Source organism: Malaclemys terrapin, chromosome 1, assembly GCF_027887155.1.
Source record: "Malaclemys terrapin pileata isolate rMalTer1 chromosome 1, rMalTer1.hap1, whole genome shotgun sequence".
NCBI classification, from domain to species: Eukaryota; Metazoa; Chordata; order Testudines; family Emydidae; genus Malaclemys; species Malaclemys terrapin.
The window spans coordinates 167,873,369-167,898,296 of NC_071505.1; the positions used below are offsets into that span (position 1 = coordinate 167,873,369).

General features: G+C 44.3%; 1 protein-coding gene across 1 annotated transcript; it reads left to right on the plus strand.

Moving 5' to 3' along the window:
• Positions 1 to 1,445: 1,445 nt before the first annotated feature.
• LOC128834622 (uncharacterized) lies at positions 1,446 to 20,286 on the plus strand. Its single transcript, XM_054023597.1, has 8 exons — positions 1,446 to 1,573; positions 2,456 to 2,596; positions 4,935 to 5,237; positions 6,210 to 6,512; positions 10,726 to 10,857; positions 12,698 to 12,802; positions 16,253 to 16,411; positions 19,805 to 20,286. Exons 1-8 carry the CDS (start codon positions 1,519 to 1,521, stop codon positions 20,284 to 20,286), a joined length of 1,680 nt encoding a protein of 559 aa, XP_053879572.1. The 5' UTR covers positions 1,446 to 1,518.
• Positions 20,287 to 24,928: the final 4,642 nt, after the last annotated feature.

The following is a 24,928-nucleotide window of genomic DNA, read 5'->3' on the forward strand; positions in this document are numbered from 1 at the left end:
CTGTCTGTCTAGTTTTGTTTTATCAGGTATGAACTCAGTTTTTGTGGAGGGTTAAAATACACAGAAAAAATGTTCCCACTGCATTCCTGGTCATCAGCAAACACAGATGAGGGGAGTCTTGTTTCCTCATTTGGAAGTTCTGCAAATTTCTCAAATTGCTCTGCTCCACGTCTCTGTGGTCATGGTCCTGACCCAAAGTGGTGCTCTATTCCGTGAATTTCTTCTTGAAATAATGCACAATCAGTTAGTAGGGTAGTGAGGAAGGAGAAATAGAGCCTCTGTCACAGACCTGCAGCAGGAATTCCATGAACTGCTGGTCTTGTTCCCTGGCTATGTATGTATTGCTAGAACACGCTCTACCACCACTGATGGGCAGCTTATTATGCAGGAAAATCAGTTTTCAGAACCTCCAGCAGAAAATTCTCTCTGAGGAAGAGTGAACACTGACAATTCAGCTTGGCCTCCATTTTGAGAATATGTTGCAGAATGGCATAATTTCTGAGGGACCTATGGGTCCTTTCTCACACAATTCCCTTGGGCTCCCAAAAGGCCTTTCCAAATCTCACATGGGCCACAGCTTCAAGGCACTGTGCTGGGAACGCTACGTTAGGTACTCGGAAGGCAAAGCAGTTACAGTATTTGTTTAGAACACTGTGCATGCGTTCAGGGCACAACTCAACCCAAATAGGATACCTAATGTGGATTCACTGCACTATTGTTATTTACACAGGCGCAGTCCCTCTGGTTCAGTTAGCCACAGTACAGTAGTCTTTATTGTAGACACGCCCAGGACCCTCGTTTCTAAAACCAGTAAGCCTCTACCACTTGAACTAAAGAAGACTCTCTATTAGTAGTTTATGACTGCCTGTCATGCTTGACCAATATTGTCTCATGATTTCCTTGTACTTCCCTATGTGTCTGTAACCATCTGTTGTCTTATACTTTACATTGTAAACTCTTTGGGGCAGAGACTGTCATTTAGTTCTGTGTTCAGGCAGTGCCTATTCAATGGGGTCTTGGTCCGTGACTGCAGCTCCTAGGAACTATGAAAATATAAACAATACTAATAATAACAACACAAACATGCATGCACAGCCCTACTTCAGCTCTATCTTCATTCTGGTGCGTGCTCACACAATAGGGATGAGAAAAGTCTTATTTCCCCAGCTTTATTTTGCTGTGAAATGTCTTATGCCGGGCTGACTTCCACCTGCTGCAGCAGCTGCTATGACGTGGAAAACGAGGAAGTATATTCACGAGTTCTTACCTAACGCTTCTCTGATACAGTGGTTGAAGCCACAATGTTTCCCTTCCAAAATATCCACTGTCCCTTTGTGAGACCTCTAGTTCTGAGTCAGTAAGGAAGTAATTGAAAAATAGAAACAGCCTTTAAGCATTTCTGCAGGTTCACAATCTTCAAGACGCATCCCTCAGTATGCATTTAAATTAATAGGATGTAGAGGTTTCCTCAAAAAAGTACAGTGTATGTGAAATACTGGAACAAAAATCATTTCTGAAATGTCGTCTAGTTTTACCTTCCAGTCTACGTTGTTTGCACTTATTATTCTCCAGGGTAAGCCATTTTTCTTTCTTTCTTTCTTAGTAATTCGTTAAGAGCGGAATGTGTTTATACTAAATTCAGATTAGACATGTGATTCTGTTCCAAATTAAATCAAGGGGAGTTTTGCCATTGTGTTCAGTGGTTGCAGGATTGGGGCAATACTGAAGCATGTTTTAGAATGAAGTAGGAGTACTTGCTCAGAGTGTTTTAATCTATTCATTTCTGTATGTAGCTTTAGCTTATAGTCATGTTGTTCATTGCAAAAGAAATGACCTCAGTATAAGAGGATTTCAGTGTATCTGTAAAATAACCAAAGACAAGCATAATAAGAAATTCATTTATTATAATAAAATATATTGTACATTTAATGTTGGAAAGTGTACTGCACTGAATTGTGTTCAGATGATAATAAGAAGCTGAAAAAACTTTAAGGATGATAGGTGCGTTATTCCTGAGTTTATATTTTTTGTGTGTTTCCAGGAGGCAAAAACAAATAACGTTGACTAGTATCAGCTGCTGAAAATTGCCCACACTTGGCATTAGGATATACTGGTAGTGGCATCTTTTCATCAAAGGATCTTAAAGCACTTTAGAAACATTACTTAATTAAGCATCACAAGGCTGCTAAGAGAGAATAACAGTTGTAAACCATTTGACAAATGGGGAAATTGTAGCATTAAGAAGCAAAGTGACTTGCCCAAGATCATACAATGAGTCAGTGGCCGAACTGGGAATAGGACCCAGGCATCCTGACTTCTAGTTTCCTGATCTAGCCATGAGGATACATTTCTATCTTAGAATTTAGAAATCTGCATCATTTATTTCAGTATGGTGCCCAGAAACATATTGTGTTGTTCTGTAACTAAAAATGTTTTGCATGTATTATATTTCCAGTGCACAGTGATGTGACAACTGGAAATGGGATGCTGGGTAGTTCTGTTACACTTCATCGTGAGTATCCTGACATTGAACACCGTGTTCACATTACTTGGAACAAGGGAAAGACTTTGTTAAGTAGCTGGACACGTCGTACCAGTAAGTTTACTATCTTTTTTAATGGAACTGTAGCATTTTACAATACAGTGAAAGAGGGACACTATACAGTGAATGTGTGTAACAGAACTGGAAATCATGTCTACCAAAGAGTTTTTCAGCTACACAGACATGGTAGGCATAAAAGTACCATCCTAATGTCTTACTCTGTAGGGATGCATGGTGCAGACCCATCGAAGTTTGTTATGCCATATTATGTTTTTCAACTTGTTATCATATGCTCCTCACTTTAGTGTCTGCTAGTTTTGAATTTGTTTGGCCTCATGAGTGACCCAAGGTTCTTAGATGCACTCGATGATTACATTTATTAGTCATTCATAGCACTCACCCTTGGGCCAAGATTTCCAAAGCCAGAAGCCTAAAGTCAGTCTCCTACAAATTTTACTTAGGCTCTGATATAAGCAACCTGATTTTCAGAAGTGCTGAACACCTATCAGCTCCCATTGAAATCTGCTGGATGCTCAGCCCACTGATTTAGAGCTAATTTAGTTTTTGAAGTGTAATTTTAGGCATCTGTTTTTTAAAATCTTGGCCTTTCTGTCTCTAGATCATGTTTTAGAATGTGCCAGCCTATACCATGAGAAGTGTGAAAATAAATGAAAGATTTAGTTTTTTATTTTAAATTGTGGTTTGAATAAACAGCAGTTGGAATGCAAGACGCATTTGCACACTAAGTCAAGCAAGATTTCTACAGATTTACATTGAAAATTCAAAGTCTGCACTCTGTCCAAGCTCTACTGGAATGGAGTGGAGAGTTGCGGGGCTGGTTGTGGCTCCCTGATTCTCAGCCACCAGGCCAAGTGCAAGCTAGTTTCTCAGGGACCTCGTGCCAGTGGAAGATTGGACATTACTGCACTCTACCCTGCCCTCCAGCCAGTCTGCCTTCACTGCACTCCTGATACACCCTCTCCCTCCTCTTTTGCCAGTAGTGGTGGGGCTGCAGGCAGCTGTATATCCTCTGCCAAAGAGACTTGCACAGGAGAAATTCTTCATTGGCCATCTCAGCTTTAAGGTTGAGCGGCACAAAGTGGCCTTAGCAGACTAGAGAAGCCGACCAAATGACATAATTGTTATTATGACATCCTCCTTCTGTGTTCAGTTATAGTGAGAATGACCCTCCTTTCTTAGGGGAGGGAGAAGTCAGAGGAGAAGTTGGTAATTTTTATTATAAAGTGGATGGATGGATGGATGGAAGGACAGAGAGATCTTAGTTCCTTACTGCTATAGCTAGCTGTCCATTTTAAGCCACGTTTTGACACACAGCTGATCTTACTATAGTCATTATGAAGCAATCTGTGTGAAATCTCATGTGGGTGATTTTATGTTAGGGTAGAATTTGGTATAAATTGGACATGGATGTTTAGCTTATATGAGTGTGCAAAATGAATTGCTTGCACTTTCTGAAAAGTTTTCCTAACTTGTTTTTATTTTTTGGCTCCTGCTATTGCAGAAATGACTTGGTCTAGAAACTCCAAATTTTTTTGGTTCTACTGGCCTCAATGATACATCCATTAGTTATGGCGAATTTGGGTCAGAAAATGATTAAATGCCGATGATATATTAGGGACTTTGCATATTGGATTTTATATACTTTACCAAATACCTGTATGGAGCTGTTGTCTTTTCTAAGCATGAATTTGAGCAGGATGTCTGCAGCTGCATTGGAGTTGTTCTCATTCACACATTAGGGCTAAAGGCTTCTTAAAGCTCATATCTGTGCCAAGTTCAGCTTAGTGTGCCACAGAGAGTTAGAGCTGCTTGTTTCTGACAATAGGGTAGCCAAATTCCAGGAATCCATCCCCCGAACCATGATAAACCTTAGGACCTTTTTCTGGAAAATGTTTAAATCTATTACTCTGTGTCTCCAGGGCCTAGCACAATGGGGCCCTATTCTCATTTGGTCCTTAGGTGCTGCCATAATAAACATGATAATAATAATATGGTCCAGGTATGTTTCTTCTGTAAACAGGCTGTGCACATTTCAGTAGGAGTCTCCATTCCCAAAATAAGTCCAAGTAAATCATGCTTTCTTGGCATGACTTTGGTCAAGGAAATAGGCCGCCTCATGATTCCAAGGAAATTATCCATAGACTTAAACAACTACAGTTTCTTTATTAAAAGCAAACAGTTGGTAGGTAGGTTCCATTATCACAACACTGCTAATTAACCTGGGAATCTGTCTGTAAAATGTCTTCAAGCTAGTAAAAGATTTTAAAAGCAAATGTATATAATTTCATGCAGTGTGTAATCACCCTGAATGTAAAATGTACATTCTGTAAGCAAACGTTCTCATGCATATGTATTCTTTCTTTACTATCAGGGGCCACCGAAGAGACGCGAACTGTCAGAGGAATTGTAGAGGACTGTGTTATGCTTGATCTGCACAATTACACAAACAGGCGTATTCATGTTACCTGGAAGAAAGGCAATAAGCAAGTGGCCAAGATGAAAGGTCAGCCTGTACAGGGCTCTGGAACATACAGCGAGAGATTTCGTGCATTCCCCAATGGCAGCTTGAGTGTTTGCCCCATGCAGCTGGGGGATGAGGGCCAGTACACAGCAGAAGTGTTTGATCATGATGGGGCAGGTTTGGGCCATCAAAATATTCAACTAGAGTGTAGCGGTAAGTATCAGCCCACTATGCAATGCCTGTCAGGGCCTGTAGATTATATCAATAACATGCAAATGTGAAAGTGTAGTTTTAGTATGTAGTTTTAGTATTGTTCAAGCTATTTTGATTGGATTGTTGCCACTTTTTGACCTGAGTAGCTAGTCAAAGTTGGGGCCCTGTGGGTGTTGCAGTTGGGAGTAGAAATTGGTGATGGTCAGGCATTTCTTTGATTCAGTTTTGTTTATTTACAAAGAATGTATAAAGTCTTGTGTCTCTGAATGCAGAAGAAATCAAATAGCGGGAAACATCTTCTTTTGCTCACAACACCAAGAGTGCTCTTTTCAGCCTGCACCCCTGACCCAAACACCTCTTCCCAGGTTTCTTCTAGGATCCATTACACACTTCTAGCTGCTCCTTCCGGCTGCCTCTCTCACTCCATCTATTCGTGTCTGACCTTAGTTTTCTGTGAGATCTTTCTTCGCACATGCACACACACACACACTCCTACCCATGACAATACTCAGCCTAAAGTTCACATATATCTTTTGTCTTAAGTGGGACTTACGTGTACGGGTTTGTTAATTGAAGGGTGAATTCACACTGACCAATCTCAATGGAGTTTGAACTTGATCTGTAACTAGGTTTCACCCAGTTTCTAACAACATAGTATTGTTCTTCAGTTGCTCTTCTAAACTGTTGTGCAATGTGGTAGTGTGGGGTGTTTCAGTGTTTGCTCTCGACGTAGTGTATAAACTACATTATGATAATTTGGGATGGAAAAGGTATAATAAATATGCAGGAAAGCATTATTTTTATTTTAAGTCCATATGTACGAAACTAGGTTTAACAAACATACTCCCCAGCACTTGACTTCATTCTTCCAATTTGAAAAGATACAACAGAAAAGAGATCACTCTCAGTTAAAAGGGAACATAAGGAATGCTCTCTCCCTTAAATTTAGCAGAGATGGGTTTTCCCCCTCAGGAAATAAAATAGCACCTATTCAAGAAGTAACAGGAATTGTCGGCGGCTCCATGTTCCTACCTCTAGCAGCGATGGATTGGAAAGATTTGGTCCAGATAACGTGGAAGAAAGACAGCTTGTTGGTTGCTGAGTTAAATTACTCTCAGTCGGAGTCCGATGGGAGATCCTACAGATCTCAGATCTTACCTAATGGCACACTCAGACTGGACAGGATTCAGGAAAGTGATTGTGGACGGTATTCAGTAGAAGTGCAAGACAGAGATGGGAAGATTATATACCGGAGAATGATTGATGTGAAAGTGGGTGAGTATGTCTCAATTTAAAATGTTAGCAAAAATGGGACAGTGTTAATATTCTGACTACTTTAAAAACTATTTTATCCCTCAGCTAAATACGGCAATAACACTCATTCCATGTTCAAAATGTGGGCACAGAAGAACCATGTCAGAAACATTCCATAACTAGTTAACCATTAATTGATTAACACATTCATAAAATAGAGGCTAGATCTGGGTGAAAATTTTCAGCGGAAACATTTTTGGTGAAAAATGAAGATTGGGTAACACTGAAATATTTTGTGAATTTGTGTTGATTTTGCAGAATTGTTTTGCTCAAAAAATGTTTAAAAAAATTGTGAAAAAAATGAAAGTTTTTTTTCAACATTTTTGAAACAAAATGTTTTGATTTTTTTGGTTCAAAACTACTTATTTTGAAATTTCCTTCAGTTTTAATTGTTAAACATTAAAAACATTTTTACATGCTCAAAATTGTAATAAAATGTTTGGTCAAACAATTTGGTTCAATTTGACCTAAAATATTTTTTTCTGACACTTCAATGCACTGAACATTCTGAAAATTTTTGGTTTTGGGTTGCCTCAAAACAAAGCTTTCATTTTGATTTTTTTGTAATTGAAACACCTTTATACCAATATAAGACCTTTATGCCAATATAACTGTGCCCACATTAGTGGGGGCTGGACCTTCATACTAGTATAGTTAAAGTTGTACAAATTTTGTGTATGGAAAAGTCCTTAGAGAGGAGATGATAGAATTCTGACACTAAACTGGACCAGAGAGAAAGGAAACATTGTTTCAGGACTCTCCCTTATTCTTTCTAAAAAGATTAGCCTTCTTACCTGCCAAGAAACACTAAACTCAGTTTGGGCTGAAATTAATTATTATGAAAAGAAATTCAGATTAGGGTTAGCTTTCTCCCCCATTTGTTTTAATGCCATCAGAACCCATAGTTGCAATCAGCTAAAGCAGTGGTTCCCAAACTTTCCAGACTACTGTACTACTTTCACAAATCTGATTTGTCTTCCGTACCCCCAAGTTTCATCTCACTTAAAAACTATTTGCTTACAAAATCAGACATAAAAAATCCAAAAATGTCACAGCAACTAATACTGAAAAATTGCTTACTTTCTCATTTTTACCATCATCATGTTCCTATTATGCATCTGGCGTTTAGGACAGTGACGAAGCGCCTCCACTCCTGTCTGTTTCTGACAAGTCTTTCAGTGGTTCCCCAGCTGTGCCCCAGGTTTTTCAGGTCAGCTTCCTAAAAACAAAATTTTACCATATAATTATAAAATAAATCAGTTGGAATATAAATAGTGTACTTACATTCCAGTGTACAGTATAAAGAGCAGTATAAACAAGTCATTGTCTGTATGAAATTTTAGTTTGTACTGACTTCGCTAGTGCTTTTTATGTAGCTTGTTGTAAAACTAGGCAAATATCTAGATGAGTTGATGTATCCCTGGAAGACCTCAGTGTATCTCCAGGGGTATGTGTAGCTAACAGCTTTAGCTAACAGCTCCCTGATTTAAATGGGAGAGAGGGGGCTCAACTGTGCAGCTCACTTCCCTAGCGTCCTTTGTCCAGGGGCAGCAAGTTGTATGGACCCGTGGTGCCCGGGCTCCAGCAAATTCAGAGCCCGGTGGGCCCAGCTCCACCAATGTTCGGGGCTGGGTCTCTCCCCCAGCCCTGCCTGCCGCCCCCGCACGCCCCCCCCCAGAGTGTCCCCTGACCCCGCCTGCTGCCCCCGCATGCCTCCCCTGAGCTTCCCCACCTGCCCTGGGCAGTGGGCGGCTGTCTCCTGCAGCTCCACGCTGCGCTCCTTCTCCAGGTGCTACTGCAGCTGGCTACAAGGGAGCGGTGCCGGGGGCAGGCTGAGGCGGCTACTGCACCTGTGGAGGGAGGAGGCGCATGGCAGCCGCTCCTCCCGCCCTGGCAGGCAACTCCTGAGCAGCAGCCTGGGGAGGCTTGGGTGAGTGTTGGGCTGGGGGAACTGGGGAGGACCCTCCCGCGGAACTCACTCCTGCCGGCGGGGAGAGGGCTGGGGGGAGTCCTCCTCTCTGGCCCCCTGCCCAAGCCCAGAGTCCGCATCCCTCCCGAACCCAAACTTCTGCCCAGAGCCATAGGCAGGTGTGTGGGGCGGGGGCGGGACTTGGACCCGTTCTGGGCACCACCAAAATTATACAAACCTGCTGCTCCTGAGTCCCTCTCTTCCTGTAATCGGCATCTTACACTGTTATTTTGCTGTGCGGATAAGACCCCCTAACCATGCCAGTATACATGCATTGGCCTTTCTCCTCCTTGTTCTCTGTGCAGTAGGAAATCCCAGAGTGCATTGCCCCTGGTGCTGTTGCTGCCACTCTTTGTGCATGTCCTTCAATCACTCTGTCTCATACTGAGGCACTATGGGATAGCTGCCCAGATGTTCCCAGGATGTGCAATAGGGTGACCAGATAGCAAGTGTGAAAAATTGGGATGGGGGTGGAGGGTAATAGGAGCCTATGTAGGAAAAAGCCCCAAATATCAGGACTGTCCCTATAAAATTGGGACATCTGGTCACCCTAATGTGCAAAGACAGTCAGCATGATAGGTATGGACTCACAAATTCAGTTGGTGTATGGTTGTGTTGTGAAAATAGCTGCTGTGTAGATGTAGTTCACCAACTGAACAGAAAAATGATTGTATTTGTCACTTGATCAAGGCCCTTACTCAGATCCACAATAGTTTGCTTTTTTGTTGACACTATCACCTTTCATTTTCAGACAGTAATAACCACAGCAACCAAACAGTTTGATTTCAGGTACTGTACATACAGTTGATACTCAGGCATTCTCAGACTGCACCAAACTTTTACAAAATGCACGATTGCCAGCCTCTAAGTCAGCTGAGTTATACAATAATGACAAAAATCTTTAATGCAGGAGAAAGGTTAGCTAGAAGAACTTCTATCATTGGACTGAATTAATTCTTGTCATGGCTCCACTAGAGTTACACCAACGTGGAATATGACCCAGTTGCTTTAAAGAAGGGGTGGGCCAACTACGGCCTGCGGGCCAGATCCGGCCCACGAGCCATTTTAAACTGGCCTGCGAGCCGCACCACGTGGCTCGGCCCTGCTCCAGCACTTTGGTTGGGGTGCTGGGTCGGGATCGCACAATGCGGCTCTGCCCTGCTCCAGCCGGGGCGCTGGGTTGGGGCCACACCACGCTGCTCCCAGAAGCCATGGCATGGCCCCACTCCAGCTCTTATGCGCTCCAATGGGAGCTGCAGAGGGATGCCTGTGGATGGGGCAGCGTGCAGAACCTCCTGGCCGCACCTCCGCATAGGAGCTGTAGAAGGGATATGCCACTGCTTCCAGGAGCCGCTTGAGATAAGTGCCGCTCGGAGCCTGCATTCCCTCAGCCCACTGCCCCAGCCCGGTTTCCCCTCCCACTCTCCAAACCCCTTGATCCTTGCCCGGAGCACCCTCCTGCACCCCAAACCTCTCATCCCCAGCCCCACCCCAGAGCCTAGACCCCCTCCTGCACCCCAACCCCAATTCTTTGAGCATTCATGGCCCGCAATACAATTTCTATTCTCCAGTGTGGCCCTCGGGCCAAAAAGTTTGCCCACCCCTGCTTTAAAGTAATGTTCTAGTCAGATCCTCTTCTTGTCCAGTGATTCAGCGCCGTATCCTTTTACGTCACATGTTGACTTCATACAGACCAAAACAAGGTTGTTTCTCCTTGTAGCTCCTCAGGGGTAAGCCAAGCTACAGTACAGAGAGCTGGAGCCTATACTGCCTCACAAATCTTCAGCAGAATCACCAGCTTGCGTCTGACCACAAAACCTTTATTTCTGGTCATGTTGTGTGAGACAGAAGGAGCACAGCTGGATCATCAGATACTGTGCTGGGTTTGCAATGCCAGCTGTTAGGAAAACTCATCTTTGGCTTATAAACTGGGCCACTTTAATTTGCAGACCCTGAGAAAAAAATAGGGAATCCCACAGTTTTGTTTCATAAGGTCACTTTTCTGACTTGACTGCACTTGAAGGGAAGTCAGAAAAACAGAAAAGATAAATAAAGCCTTGTTGTACCGTTGGTTAGTATATGATCTTTTTATACTGTCTGTATATGAGAGGAAATTACAAAAAGAACCATGTGTAATGCTAACAGAATGGGGCAGAAGGAATTTTAAGTCAATTATTTTTTTTCACCATTGTATTTTCATTTTAGAACAAGAGACGGTGGCCTCACCAGTTATCTCGCATTTACTGTTATTCATCATAGTGGGAGTGCTTGTTGCTGTATTCATTATTGTGTTGGGTTCACTTATATGGCATTTTGGAAAGTGCAAACACAGACCAGGTAAGGATTCCCTCTTCAACTCTGTAACAGAATGGGGTAAAAACATTGTCACTAAAAATCAGTATGTAGGGACAGTCCATCTTACATTGTAGTTCCTAATTTATTTTTTGGCTTGCTCTTTTTACCTGACTAAGGGCCAGATTTTTAAAGGTGTTCAGTTGCTTAACTTCCATTGATTTTCTGTGGGAGTTAGGTGCCTAAATAACTAAAAATCTGGCCCTAACACCTTAACTGTACCAGGAAGTTGCTGCCATCTAATAGACTGTGGAATTTGGATTGCTTCAAAATGCAATCTCAGTCGTGAGACTAGGATTTGGAAGAATGGAATATAATGACCTGAGATAGAATTTATCCACGATACCATGATGAGAACACTCTGACTTTTGTTAAACGGGCCCGGGATTTATAAAGGTCTGAAGTGTCCAGGACTTCAGTTTTGTCTCTCATTTAAGAGTTGTATCTCAAGCAGAAAAGTATCTCTGGCTCTGGCCTGAAGTGGTTCAGTCGTGACTCTAGGTGCCACCTGGGTCCTGTCTACATTACAGAACATTACCATGTTTGAACCCTGTTATGAAAAGCTGAGTTTGCTGATCTGATGCTGACCAGTGATTGTAGACTAAGACAAATTACATTCAGTGATGAGTGGAAGGAGGACCAGTCCTTAATCCCCGCTAGTTGACACAGGACTGAACACGATTTGTCCCAGTCTACACTGGCCTCTAAGTCATCGTCAGCATTGTGTCAGCTAACTCTGTCCCTCAGACCCTTATTCAGCCATTGTAACACTTTGTAATGGGGTCGTAGCCCTACTGAATCTCCAATCCTCTCTGCTGCATCTGAGTTTAGGCTGGAGAACTCCTGTCCAAGTACCGACAGACCATCTTTTAGTTCGTGAGTTTTGATAAGCGCACAGCCCTAAATGGCATAGTCATGGGCATGACTCTAGAGGATGGGAGTGAGGAGCAAATGCCTCCAAGTCTAGTTGAGGGGAGATAACTTTGTCTTTGTTTCCACACCCTCCTGCCGTAAATGGGAAGAGGAGTTCAGTACATCCCAGAAAAACCTCAGTTAGGCACGTCTCCCCATCCTCCAGAAGCCATTAGTCAGCTATTGACTGGATGTGCTTTGCAGCACAGAGACAGAGGTGGTCCTGCACACAGGCAGCATGAGGAGCAACAAGTAGGCCATGCCACATCTTTCCTGCCAGCTGTGTGAGGCAGGGAAGAGAGAGGAGACCAATCAGCCCTTTGCTCCCACACCCCACAGGCAAATGGAGAGAGAGAGGGAGCAGCTCACCTCAGCATAGCATACAGGAAGGGCAGAGAGGAGGAATACAAGTAGGAATAGAAGGGGAGAGCAGTATTATTACCATCTGTAATGTCAACACACACACATTTTCCAAATAATGCACCTCTGGGAGGGGCAATGAAGAACAGATGTGGTCCTCCTGCTCTATGAGGGAGGTGAGAAATTCAATGGGATGAATGGACAGGTAATTTGGGAGTCTTTGAAATGTCTCGGAGGAGGAAGTGAGAGTGAGGGGAAATGAAAGAGCAGAATAAAAGCAGAATGATCATCCTGAAGGGACAAGTAAACAGGCAGCAACAGAGATTCAAAAGGGAGGCAAAATGGGGGAAGCAAAATGTTCTGAATGGCAGAGCGGTAAGAAATAATAGGCATAAACCATGCAGTTCAAGAGGCATTAAACTTAGCCACGTAACGCATTCGTTGTTAAAGGAGGGGTGATGGGAAGCAGGCCCCAGTAGTGTATGCTAGTTTTGTCTTTCATTGAGAGTCTTTTCCAAACATCTAGTGCTTTTCTTATTTTATTTGGGTTAAGGTCGCATGACAAACCTAAGCTTCCGGCATGTGACTTTGGGCCGAAGCGGCTATAATGAGGACCACGTGGAATGTGGAGAGGGAGACACGAGCAGCCCTGACCAAGGCGAGTATTCCGGCGGCTGGAGAATGGTTCTGGGACCAGAAGGGTAAAGACTCTGCTGACAACGTGATGTATTTGATACCACTGGCTGTGTTTGAAGCAGAGCGCAGAGAGGGGAGGAATTCTTAACCATGAAAGCAACTAGTATCACAGCAGTTACTTAACACAAGCCCTTAGGGATGGTAGCAGGGTAGTCACACAAACACCGATGGGCCTTACGTGATACCAGCACTGAGCCCTAGTACCATGGAGGTTGGCTGGCTCCATGTGCCTCCTCCTGTACACAGTTCCCCTCAGTGGTCCCAGTGTTAGGGCTGTTATAACAGGCCCTTTCTGCCCTTCACATCAAGCTTCCCATGGGGTAGGATTGCTAATAACAACAGAGTGCTATAGATTAGTACTGTGACACTTGATGCAGGCTTTTGGCCCTCCCAGCCCTGTTTTTTCAATATCTTTCCCAGGGTAGGTTGACTCCTATGCCTGATAAGTTTGCAGTGGGTGAGTTTCTTCTGGGCTATCAAGAGAATTGCTGGCAGTGGTACTGCAGCCATACGCACGTTACATACAGTACATACCATTGGCAGTGGCCAGGAGGAGCAGTGCTGGCTGCCCCACTGCCAATGCAGGCTTGGAGCGAGTGACATTGTGACCTGGTGCACAGGGGTCACAGTGCCAAACCGGAGCCGCACCGCAACCGCCATGCACCTGGTCAGAACGCCACTCGCTCAATTTTGGCCCCACAGCTCCCCGTCACGATGGAAGGTGGGTGGGGCCAAACCTGAGTAAGTGGTGGGGCATCCAGCACCGCTCCTTCTCACTGCTGCTGTGGGTCTGGCTTCTGTACTAGGGATCCCTCACGGGCCTGCCCAGCTCACCCCACTTCCGGCAGCCTATGTCCCCCCCAGGCTGGAAAGGTGGGGCTGAGAATGGCACAGATTCAGCGGGCAAGGTGCTGGGGACAGTGGCTTCAGTGGGGATGGCTCCACAGATACTGATGGTGTATACCATGGGAAAAGTTTCTCTTCTCTTTAGCTCTATTCGGTCACCCTTCTCTCCTTCCTTTATCCTCCCCTCCATTAAAAAGACCTATCTTGAAAAGGCTCATTGCACTGAGAGGGACCATTCCTCCTTCTGCTTCAGAGCCAAGTCTGCTCCTGACCTATTATGCTGTGTTTCTCACAAATAGCACCTCCATCAGCATTGCAAGAGCACAGACAGCTCCCCCCAAAACCATCAGCTGGAATCAGAGGGACCACAGAGATTTTTCAAAAACAGTTAAAAATGTTATTTCTAATATGTGTCCCTTAGGAGCTATAGGGCCTTCGCTATGGGTGCAACTCAGTTTCAGCAGGTGCAAACTGAACAGTGCAAAACCAAGAGAAACAACACATTCACCCAGGTTACTCAAGTGAAGTAACTGCATTCCACCAGCCCCTCTGCTCACATACTCTGTAACAGCAGGGACTGCAGAGCACAGTGAATAGAGCTCTGTGGAGCTCAGCTGTTCCACTTTGTAGGAAGTGGCTGAACTGTTGGTTTCGGTTCACATGGGTTCACATGCCCATGAATTTTGAGATCTACTGAACCCAAATCTGAAAGCAAAACTCAATCAGAGCTCCAGAAACCTCCTGAATTGTGCTTGGCTTCAGGTTGTAACAATGGGACTCTACTGAGTTTTGCTTGGTTTCCACTCCAAACAATAAAGCTCTCCTTGGTGCCTGGAACTCAGTCCAAATTCACTGAAATGCCTAGGATTCTCTGCAAGCCAGGCCTGTGTTTTGAGTCTGTAACAAAACCTTGCTACCAGCTCTAATGGTGGCATCAGGGGAAGTAACCTCCTGAATGGAGTTCTTCAGTAGGAGCTATCAGGGATATGCATGGGTCTGAGGTTCCGATACTAGGCTCTGATGTACTGTATGGATTTATTTATATTCAGAAATCATATATTTTAAACATAGATTGAGCTCCTGAAAAATGGATAAGGGACCCCATGTGAGACTTTGGTGAAGTCTAGTCTGACCCTAGTCTATAAGAAATATCAATTTCCATTGACTTTATCAAGGGTGAGCCATGTTTTTAGGCCACAGGTGTGTGCAGTAATGTAGAACGTGAACCATGGCTTGGAAAAAAATGGAAGGAAATCAAATGGGCCTCTCACACCTACTCATGTGAAACCCAAGAGAATTAGATGCAGCTGCTATTGAATTGGGCTGCCACTAGTATTACTCAGTCTCTGGCCTCGTATGAGTCACTGCCTATCAAGCCAGTGCCTCAGCATTGCTGGATTCATCCACCAGCCCCAGGAAATGATATTCTAAAAATACAAGCTTTCCAATGGGAAATAATTTCTACAACAATTTCTAATCACTGTAGTGTGAAAATGCTGCAACTGTGTACGATAAAGAGTCTTTCCTGGCCAAATGCCCTGTCTCTCCTCCTCATGATGCTGTGGCTCAAACCTCAGTTTTATTTTTTTACCTCTGAAAACGTCTTTACCCAGCTTGCAGTTGCCACTGAGGCAGGCAGGCATCTCAGATCACCAAGGCATTGTCCAGGGAGGAAAGCAAACTCCGAGCATCAAGGCAATATCCAGACAGGAAGGCATTCTGTGAGCCACTAGCCCGGCACCCAGGCCGTAGGGCCCTCTCTGAGCTGCTAGCCCAATGCCCAGGTCTTAGGATGCTGTGAGTCACCAGCCCAGGGATGTCAAACTCACTCTGAAGAGGTCAGATTCCATTTTTAATTATGCCTAGTGGGGTGGGACATAAATATAGGACTACACACTCTTCTCAGTCCTGAGCTGATTTCCCACTGATGTCGATGGGAAATTTGCCCCAAGAACAAGCGGGACAATATGGCCTTTATGGGGTAACTAACGTTTTAGTTAATATTTTTATTTATTATTTATCCAGTGCCTTAGTGTTTCATTTGGCATCAATGAGCAAAAAGGGAGCATATGTTTGTCCTTTCTTTCTCTACCTTCCACATCCTCCTTTATCTGTTTCTCTCCCTCCCCTGTCTTTGTGTGTCTCCTATGTTCTTCTCTTTGCATTTCCTTCCCTGCAGCCACTCCCAGGCAGTTCCCACCTTTGCATGGGCTTTGCTCCCATCACCTTTCACTATGGTGTAGCAGCGTCCACACACACGGTGAGTTACAACATGGCAAGCTGTTGCACTGTAGATTCACACCCTGGCTTGCCACGCAGTAACTCGCCGTGTAGACAAGCCCTTGGTTCATGTTTGGGAGGGTTTTTTTTGCAGTCATGAAAGCTAGAAACTTACCTTTTTTTCTAAATTAAAGATTCTGCCCAAGCTTAATATATCATGTGGGCACCCTAAATACATGAGAAGGATGGAATCAGGCCCACTCACCATATGTTTGACAACCCTACCCTAGGGCAATGCCTACATTCTGGATCTGTTTATTTAGATAGATTTTGCTTTCTTGGTTAGAAGAGAATGGAAATCCAGCTTCACAGGAACCAGAGGCTGCAAACTCCACTAAGCAAGAGAATGAAGCTTTCATTAAGAATGCTAAAGGGACTAAAGCGGCAACAGCTGCAAGCTTTTACACTGAGCAACCTCTGTCTTTAAATATCTCCACTTTTCAAGGTAAGCAGAGACAAAACAAAACACAAACCCCAAACCACATTTCAAACAGGAAAGCAGATTATTTAACCTAACTGAAGAGTTTCCTGTGACAGTAAAGTCCAGGGCTCTCTTACATGCGATTGCAGCGTAACTGTAATGAGCTCTATTTCGAGTCTTGCGGGAGGCTGAAGCTGCAGATCATGCGGTGCTGCAGGACTCAGTGCATAGTCTGTGCTCCGGGTGACTATATTTGGATAACACACACATATGCTGTGTACAGTTGCTCCAAAATTAATGATACCACAAGCCCAGGGTCTTCTCAGCCAATCAGAGCAACAGCCAGGTTTGGGCTCTCTGAAATTCTTTGCTGACATCACTAACTGGTGCTGAAGCAGGAAGCAGTAAAACGGTTACCAGCACCCTACTCCCACTAAATAACTGTATAGGAAAGAAGCAGCTTGTGAAGGAAAGCTCTGTGTTTGTTTAATAATAGTTATAATTATTATTAATACGCATTTCCAGAATGCCCTTCACAGTGGTATCTGAGTGCATTTAAATAGCTTAAATAGAAGCACTGATATTCCTAAACAGGAGAAAAGCCCACCAAACTCCTCTGCTGCCTGCAGCTTTGAGAAAGAGGGTGGACAGGGATTTGGCCACGCTGCCCAGACTTTCATAGCACAGTGAGTTGGAACCCTGGGAAGGATGCATCTTGTAACTCTTTCTGAATGTGGCTGGCTAGGTTTGTACTTAAGTGTATCGCTCAGCTTGCAATCCTCTAGCCTGGCCTTCCACTGGAAGAGCTTAAGGCATTTTGCAAACTTTAATAAATTAAGCTCTGTGAGGCACAGCAGATGAATATTATCTCTGATTTACAGATAGGGAAATTGAGTGACTTGCTTGAGGTCACTTTGTTCTGTAGTGGAGCCAAGAATAGAACCCTAAATTGCTGGCCAGCACCTCTAGCCCACACTCCCTCTTGTTATAGTTATGAAGACAGAGACTAGAACAGTGAAGTTATAAATAGACACAGTGTCATACGTCTTTACTTCCTGTTATTTCTTTTCACCAGGTTTGCTCTTCTTCATCTGTTTTCTCCTTCTCTGCACTACCTTTTTAACCAAAAGTGGCCATTGGGGCCCACAAATCCCATGGCCACAGGCCCCTCTCTGATTTCGGGACCTTATCAATGTCAATGCTAAGATCAGGTTTAATCAATCAATCAATGCTAAGACCAGGTTTAATATAAAGCAGAAAGCAAGTCTCTAGCCCTTCTTCTTGTGGGGAGACCCTGGAAAATGTAACTAATGCAATCTGCTTGCTTGAGTTTGGAAGCTTGTCCCTTGCTTCAGAGCTTCAGCCAGTTACCTCCAGGAATCAGGAGGAATATTTTTCCCAATGCACAATTGGTCAGATGTATTTTGGGTGATATCTGTGCATCAGTGATTGACTACAGTTGGAGACAGGACATTGGATGGGGCGGATCAGGGCTCTGAGATGGTACAGAGAATCCTCTGTCTTAGATGTCAGGCTGGTGTGCCTTGTTCATCTGCTCAGGGTCAAACTAATTGCCAGATTTGGGGTTGGTAAGGAATTTTCACTCAGGTCAGATTGGCAGAGATCTTGGGTTTTTTTTTCTTTCTTTCCTCTGCAGCATGGGGGCATGGATCCCCTGCTGGACCATCTGGGCCTCTCTCACTTAATCAATTCCCTGCCATTGCAAAGGCTTCGGGTATTGGTGGCACCTTGATCCTTCCAGTTCTCTGCCTGTGGCACACAACATTTTAGTCTCCTGAAGACTGAAACGCTTTAGTTTACCTAAAGCAGTTGGGTGAAGTTTAAGGACCTGTGATATACAGGAGGTCAGACTAGATAACCTAATTGTCCCTTCCGGCTTTAATGTCTGTGAAAACTATACTTTTTCCTGAAACTGTCACCTACAGCTATCCAAGGCTGGACTATGTGGTGAATGAATCCCACAGCAATTTGAAGCTGTGGGGGATGCTGCTGACAGCTCCGGGGGATGCTGTCAGCTCCCTCTGGGCTGTCAGTCAGCTGCTTGTGGCTGAGCCATTTTGTTGGTGGACAGTCCTGGCCACAGAAGATGCTGCCTTATAGCGTGAAAGGCAGTGTGGGATAGTGGAGTAAACATGGGCCAGGGAGGAAGGGACTCCTGTATTCTAACCCTGACTCTGCTCCCTCTGTCACCTTGGGCAAGTCTCTCGAACTTTCTGCCTCAATTTTCCCATCTGTAAAACTGGACTAGCAATACTAACTTCCCTCACAGTGAGATGGTAGCTAACATTTGTAGTGTTCTATGTAAGTGGCAAGTATTAAGAGTGAAGAGAGCTATGGGAGAACCTTGGGGCATTAGGGAAAGAGACAATGGAACAGGGGAAGGAGTAGGGGGTGGATAACAGGATGAATATGAAAGAAAAAGGAGAGAAAAGAAGATGCTGCTTTCTAAAGAAAGGAAAGAGAGGTGAGTAACGAAGAAGAGAGAAAAACATTACCCAGAAAGAAGAGAATTGCACAGAGAAGAAAAGTCTGAGGTAGAGATGAAAGGAACAGGATGAAGGAATAGAAGAAATGGGCAAGAAATCTGATGTATGACTTCTAGTTTAGTGACATTTATGCTTCTCTGGTATAAAGCACTTCCATGGAAACATGTAACTTCTCTGTACATTTGGGGCAGTGATATTTTAAACCCTTGTTGTTATACTAATATTGCTGGCTCCTCTGGCTTCTATATTTAAATAAAAGGAGCAGGAGACAGAGAAAATAACCTAAATGCACAAAGAAAGCACAGACCCCTGCAATTCACTGGGCCAGCTTCTGCAGTGATGTAAAAATGTGGTTTAAATGGGCCAGGAAAACAGGACAAATAAGTGTAAGGGGTAAAGCATTGTGTGACCCACTCCTCCAGTGTAAATTACATTAACATATACTTCGGTGAAGGTGCCAATGAGTATCTGGGTCTCAGTTTTCAAAACAGCTCAGCTCCCATTTAGGCATCTAAATAGGGGCTAAATTTTGAAAGAGTTCAGCACCCAGTGTGCTGTGACCTTCTGAAAATCTGGCCCTAACAGGGGGAGTAGGATGGTGTATAGAAAGAACAGCAATTAACAGGGGTGTCTAAAATATCAAGAGAGAATGACTTTTTATTATACTCTCCTGTTAGAGATTTTTCTTGATACTCTCCCCCATCTTTTCTTCAATGTGTAAATTCCAGTGTACTCATTTTGCACACCCAGAGTGCCAAATTGGAATAAATGACATTCCTTTGCCACTTACACCCACGTCCACGCTTTAGATTACCCCAAACTTCGGCCCACCCTATACAATCCATGCTTAAATGGTAGGATAATAATATATAATATGGGGTATATTATTAATTTACTTTTTTCCTTCAAGGGAAGGAAGGACCTAAATCACAGCCCAGGCCTGTGCACCCTGGAAACAATGTTGCCTCAGTTACTAAAGACTGTGTTCCTCTGAAAGATGGGAACTATATTCCTCAGGATGACAGGGACTGTGTTCCCCCAGACTTTGACAACTATGTTCCTCCAGACTTTGACAACTGCATCCCTCCAGTCTTTGACAACTGTGTTCCTCCAGTCTTTGACAACTGTGTTCCTCCAGACTTTGACAACGGTATCCCCCCACACTTCGATGACTGTGATCCCTCAGAATATGATGACTGTGTTCCTCCAGTCTTTGACAACTGTGTTCCTCCAGACTTTAACAACGGTATCCCCCCAGACTTCGATGACTGTGATCCCTCAGAATATGATGACTGTGATCCCCCAGCCTTCAATGACTCTGGTCCTATAGATGGCAGGGACTATACTCCTGGGTTCAATGGGGACCATATTCCTGCGGATTTTGGGGATTAAGTCCCTCTGGACATTGAAGATTAAGTTGAAGATGGAGCTGAATGAAGGGAGCAAGCCAGGGTTCTACTGCCAGCAGAGACTGAAACAAAATTTCCGGAGGACATATCTGAAGATCTTCACATTAGATTTTGCCAGGTCATATGTAGCTTGTGCCTGTTGATGGTATAACTATAAAATCTGACTGTTGGAGCCACATGCTGTCTCTCATCTGGTGATGGGCCAACCTCCAAATTCTGGATTATCCAAACTCTGTAATGCTTATCCATTCCTTATCCAAGTTATCCAAACCTCTTGAGTCTGAAGAATTGTGCTGATAAGCTTAAGAGAACCCATCATCTTTAGCACTTTAGTTTGCAGTCATGGATGTAAACACACAGAAAGGAGGTTTGCTTGTATTTCAGCACTTCCAGTTCTGAGCCCAGTTGCATACCAAACACAGAAAATAACCAACACATTTTTTGGAACCTCAAAAAAAGGTTTGGTTTTGCTTTTGTTTCTAAAAACAAGGGATGGTTTAGAAATGAGAAGGATTTCCTAGTTTTCTGGACCTATGTGCTCAGCCCTAATCTCAACTCCAGTCTTCTTCTCTGCTTAATCTACAGGTGAATGTGGGAAGAGGGGAATATCAAAATTGAGATGCCCCATCTCAGTGGATCTGATTGCTCCTAGCATGGCATTTTGGGTCAAATAGGCTGTAGTTTAATTTAGTGAAGCTAGACAGAGGTTTATCTCATGTGTTGGTTTTTTTATGAACAACATATCTGGTAATTTATTCTACTAAAGTCACATTAAAAAAGGAAGCTACATTGAACTTGAGCATGGCTGGAGGCTGAACATAGGGTTATTTTGACAAAAAGCCATTGAATCGCTAGCAAGTTGTCTGAACTTCAAGCATATTGCGATAATTTACATCCTTAAGAATTAGATACTGTATTTCTTGAGCTTCTTAGAGTGTAATAACACCTCTGTTAAAGGTGTGTAATTTTTATTATAATAAAGCTTTTCACTTCTATTTTGTAGTGTGGTGTATGTGCCAGCTATTAAAGTGTTAATTTGTTTTTTACATGGCAACAGAAACAATGTCATGCCCTTTTGGGTAGGCCCAGCCAGTGAACATTTGTTCTGATGGCATAATATGTCTAACTTGTGTTTTATTGGTTCATTGTGCTGTCACTAGACTTCCTTCTAGAGAACTTAGGGGTTGGATTCTGTGGAAGCTCAGAGAAGATTCTCTCTAACACATGCAGTTCTAATAAACTCTTACTAAACTCAATTGTTATTTTTCTAACTCACCTCCAAACTCTGAAATTCTGTTGCTTCAACCAGGATATACTATGTTTTATTGCTAAGGAGGCCAAACTACTTTGGCATGGGTTAAACGCACAATTTAATGAGGCACTCATTCTCAGCACCCCAGTAATTTTATCTGTATTTGCAGTTGATTCATGTATGACTAACTTAATATCTGAGCTCCCTTTCCTCAGATTCATGTCCTGTAAAAAATACCCTTGACATAATTCATCACCCACATGTTCACAATTCTCCAAAACAGATTAAGAACCAGGATCTGGTATGGGGCGAATGGGAAATTATCTTTATTAAAGAACTAACACCTCAGAACAAAGCAGTAATCTTCAAATGTGTTGAATCAATAATTCCTAAATATTGTACAGCTGTGCACATTTATTTTTAGTTTATGGTTTAGCTTATGGTTTAATCAAATTCTGATAAACAGTCTGTGTAACACATGATAATTGTTGAAGCGTTGACTCATTAACACTTTCCACACAACATATATCCTGGAATTGCCCCCATTTGGAGAATCTGAAAGGCCATTGAGAAAGCTCTCTGAAATTTGAGGAAAGGAGATGACTCTGGAATCATAACTGGTTTTGTTGTATTTAATGATCCAACACTGCCTGGAATTAGATTGGCACTCAGTCTGAATATAATCTCAGTAGGAAATGCAAAGACATGTTTCCCTGAACAGTGGAAGGAAGAAAGCCATGATGTTTGAAGACTGGCTATGAGGTGGCACAGCATCACCTATTTGAGGGAAAAGTGTATAGAAGCAGGTTGATTATTTTTGCTCCCTGGCATCCATTCTCCCAGGCTCAGGGCAGAGGCATGACCAACAATCTTCTCAGTATAATTACAATATTATAGATAATTTGAAGGAGAAACTGCCAACATTTAATATGTGTCACACTTATGTTTATCCAAAATGGCTGCCATGATTGCTTCTGGAGTGCTGCTATTGTCTGTAGGTCACATGACCCTGTGTGCTAAAACACGCCAACCTTAGGCGAGGGTAACTATATGCAGACTTGCCTAGTATCAGGCATCACATGTGAGAATATGCAGTGGTCCCTCACACATTTCCTTAGCCAGAGTGAATCTCACCTATTCACCTGAGCTGCAGAAGTGGCTTGCAATTTGCCAGAGGCTGCTGTGTCACCAGCTGAGCAGCCACGTGACCTCTGCCTCCGCATCTATCATGCTGGATCTCAGAGGAAGAGTCTCGCTGGGAGCTGCAGGCAAGCAGAAGGGTGGTGGGGAGAGAAGGTGAAGGAACCTGGTATTGGTCCCAGTCTTTCCCAGATAGCCCCATCCACTGACAGATCTCAGTTGCCACCCAGCTCCCCCATCCAACTAGCCCCATCTCCCACCAGATACCCGAACCCAGCTCCCACAAAGTCACCCTGGCCACACTCATTTTCATACCTCCCAACAGTTCTGGGTTTCATAGGACTTGTCCCCGCTTTGCCGCCCCGAATCCCGGTTGAAGTACGACATTTCCCACATTCAGTGTCACCCACAGCTGACCACATGAAATGCACAGTGCGTGCCATTGGCAGCGGTGGCTGCAGGGGAGCTCAGGGATGGGGACTGACAGTGAACTTGGGGGCACCAGGCTGAAAGACGGGGGCTGAGTGTGGGGTGGGTAAGGTGCTGGGGCTGTCATGACTGGGATGTGGGTGGACTGTCCTAGAGGGTAGGACAGGAGTCAGGAGCCAGGATCAAGGCAGGAGTTATAGCACAAGTCACAAACTAAGAGTCAAGAATCAGAAGTCTAGTCAGAGATTGTAGACAGAGTCAAGGATCAGGGATCAAGCCAATGGTCAGAGCCTGAGAGCAGAGCCGGAATCCGAAGCAGGGTGTGCTCTAGCAGCTGGTGGGGTACAGCTGGGTTGCACAGACAGCTTCCTGGAACATCCTCTATACTGCGCCTGCCCCTATCAGAGGTCCTGGGTTGTGTGTGTTGCCAATTGGGTCTTCTGTGGTTGTCACTTCCTGTGATGCTCCATCTCTCAGGGTATATAGTGCATGGATCACAGCTCTGCCACAGCCACAGTGTGGTGGTGGTGAGGAAGCGTTGGTCACCTGTAACCCTGCAGACTTGGGTTCTAGTTCTCCACGTCCTTACAGCGGGGATGGCTCAACAGGATTGGCAGTGACCAGCTGCCTCTCGCTTTAGAGACCTGAAATGTTGGGAGGTATGCAAGTTAAGAGGATGCTGGAGCTGGGAGTCATTGAAGAGTCCCATAGTCAGTGGTCAAGTCCATTTGTTCTGGTACCTAAGCTCAATGGTACCACAAGATTCTACAATGACTTCTGAAAATTAAATGAGGTGTCCCAGTTCAATGCCTGCCTCAGATAAATAAGCTAAATTCCAATTGGGAAAAACATAATTCTTGTCTACCCTCGACCTGACCAAAGGTTATTGGCAAATCCCTCTGGCAAAAAAAGCCAAAGACAAGTCTGCCTTTCCTACCCCAGGAGTCTACCAGCACACCGTCCTCTCTTCTGGATAATATGGGGCTCCAGCAACTTTCCAGCGACTCATGGAAAGCTATTACCTCCACATACCAAGTATGCTGCAGCTTACCTGGATGATGTGGTCATACACAGCCAAGACTGGGGGGTGCACCTAGAAAAGACGGATGTAGTACTGGGTACCCTGATGAAAGCAGGTCTCACTGCTAATCTATCCAAATGTACAATAGGGCTAGCGGAAGCCAAATACCTTGGGTACATTGTGGGGAGAGGTGCAGCGAAACCCCAACTGAACAATTTGGAGGCAATACAAAGTTGGCCTCGACCAATCCAGACGAAACAGGGCAGCGCATTTCTGAAGATAGTGGGGTATTATAGGTGATTAATTCCCCATTTCACATACCCTTTGACGGACCTGATAAAGACCCCGGGGCCCAAACATAGTGAAGTGGATGAGTGTGGCTGCAGAAGCTTTTGCAGATCTGAGGCCAGCTTTTTGCAGTAATCGGTGCTAGTAACTGCAGACTTTGAGAAAGAATTCATATTCCAAATGGATGCCTCCAAGTTAGGGTTGGAAGCTGTAGTTTCTCAAATGGTAGGAGAGGAAGAACTCCCAGTCTTGTGCCCAGGAGCGTTACCAGGGTTTTTGCCGCCCTAGGCGGCAGCGCTCCTCCTCTGAGCATTGGGCAGTGGGGGGTCCTTCCACTCCGCGTCTTCGGGGCACTTCGGCGGTGGGTCCCGGAGCGAGTGAAGGGCCTGCTGCCGAATTTCCGCCGAAGACCCGGAGCAGAAGGACCCCCCGCCACCGAATTTCCGCCGAGGGCGGCAAAATCCTGCCCTGCGACTGCCTAGGGTCGCCTAGTGG

Excerpts from the sequence above, each read along its gene's own strand:
- LOC128834622 (XM_054023597.1), top strand. The coding sequence starts at position 1,519 with ATGTCGTCTAGTTTTACCTTCCAGTCTACGTTGTTTGCACTTATTATT. Across the intron at positions 1,574-2,455 it reads TGCACTTATTATTCTCCAGG|TGCACAGTGATGTGACAACT; the intron begins GTAAGCCATTTT and ends TTATATTTCCAG. Across the intron at positions 10,858-12,697 it reads AAAGTGCAAACACAGACCAG|GTCGCATGACAAACCTAAGC; the intron begins GTAAGGATTCCC and ends ATTTGGGTTAAG.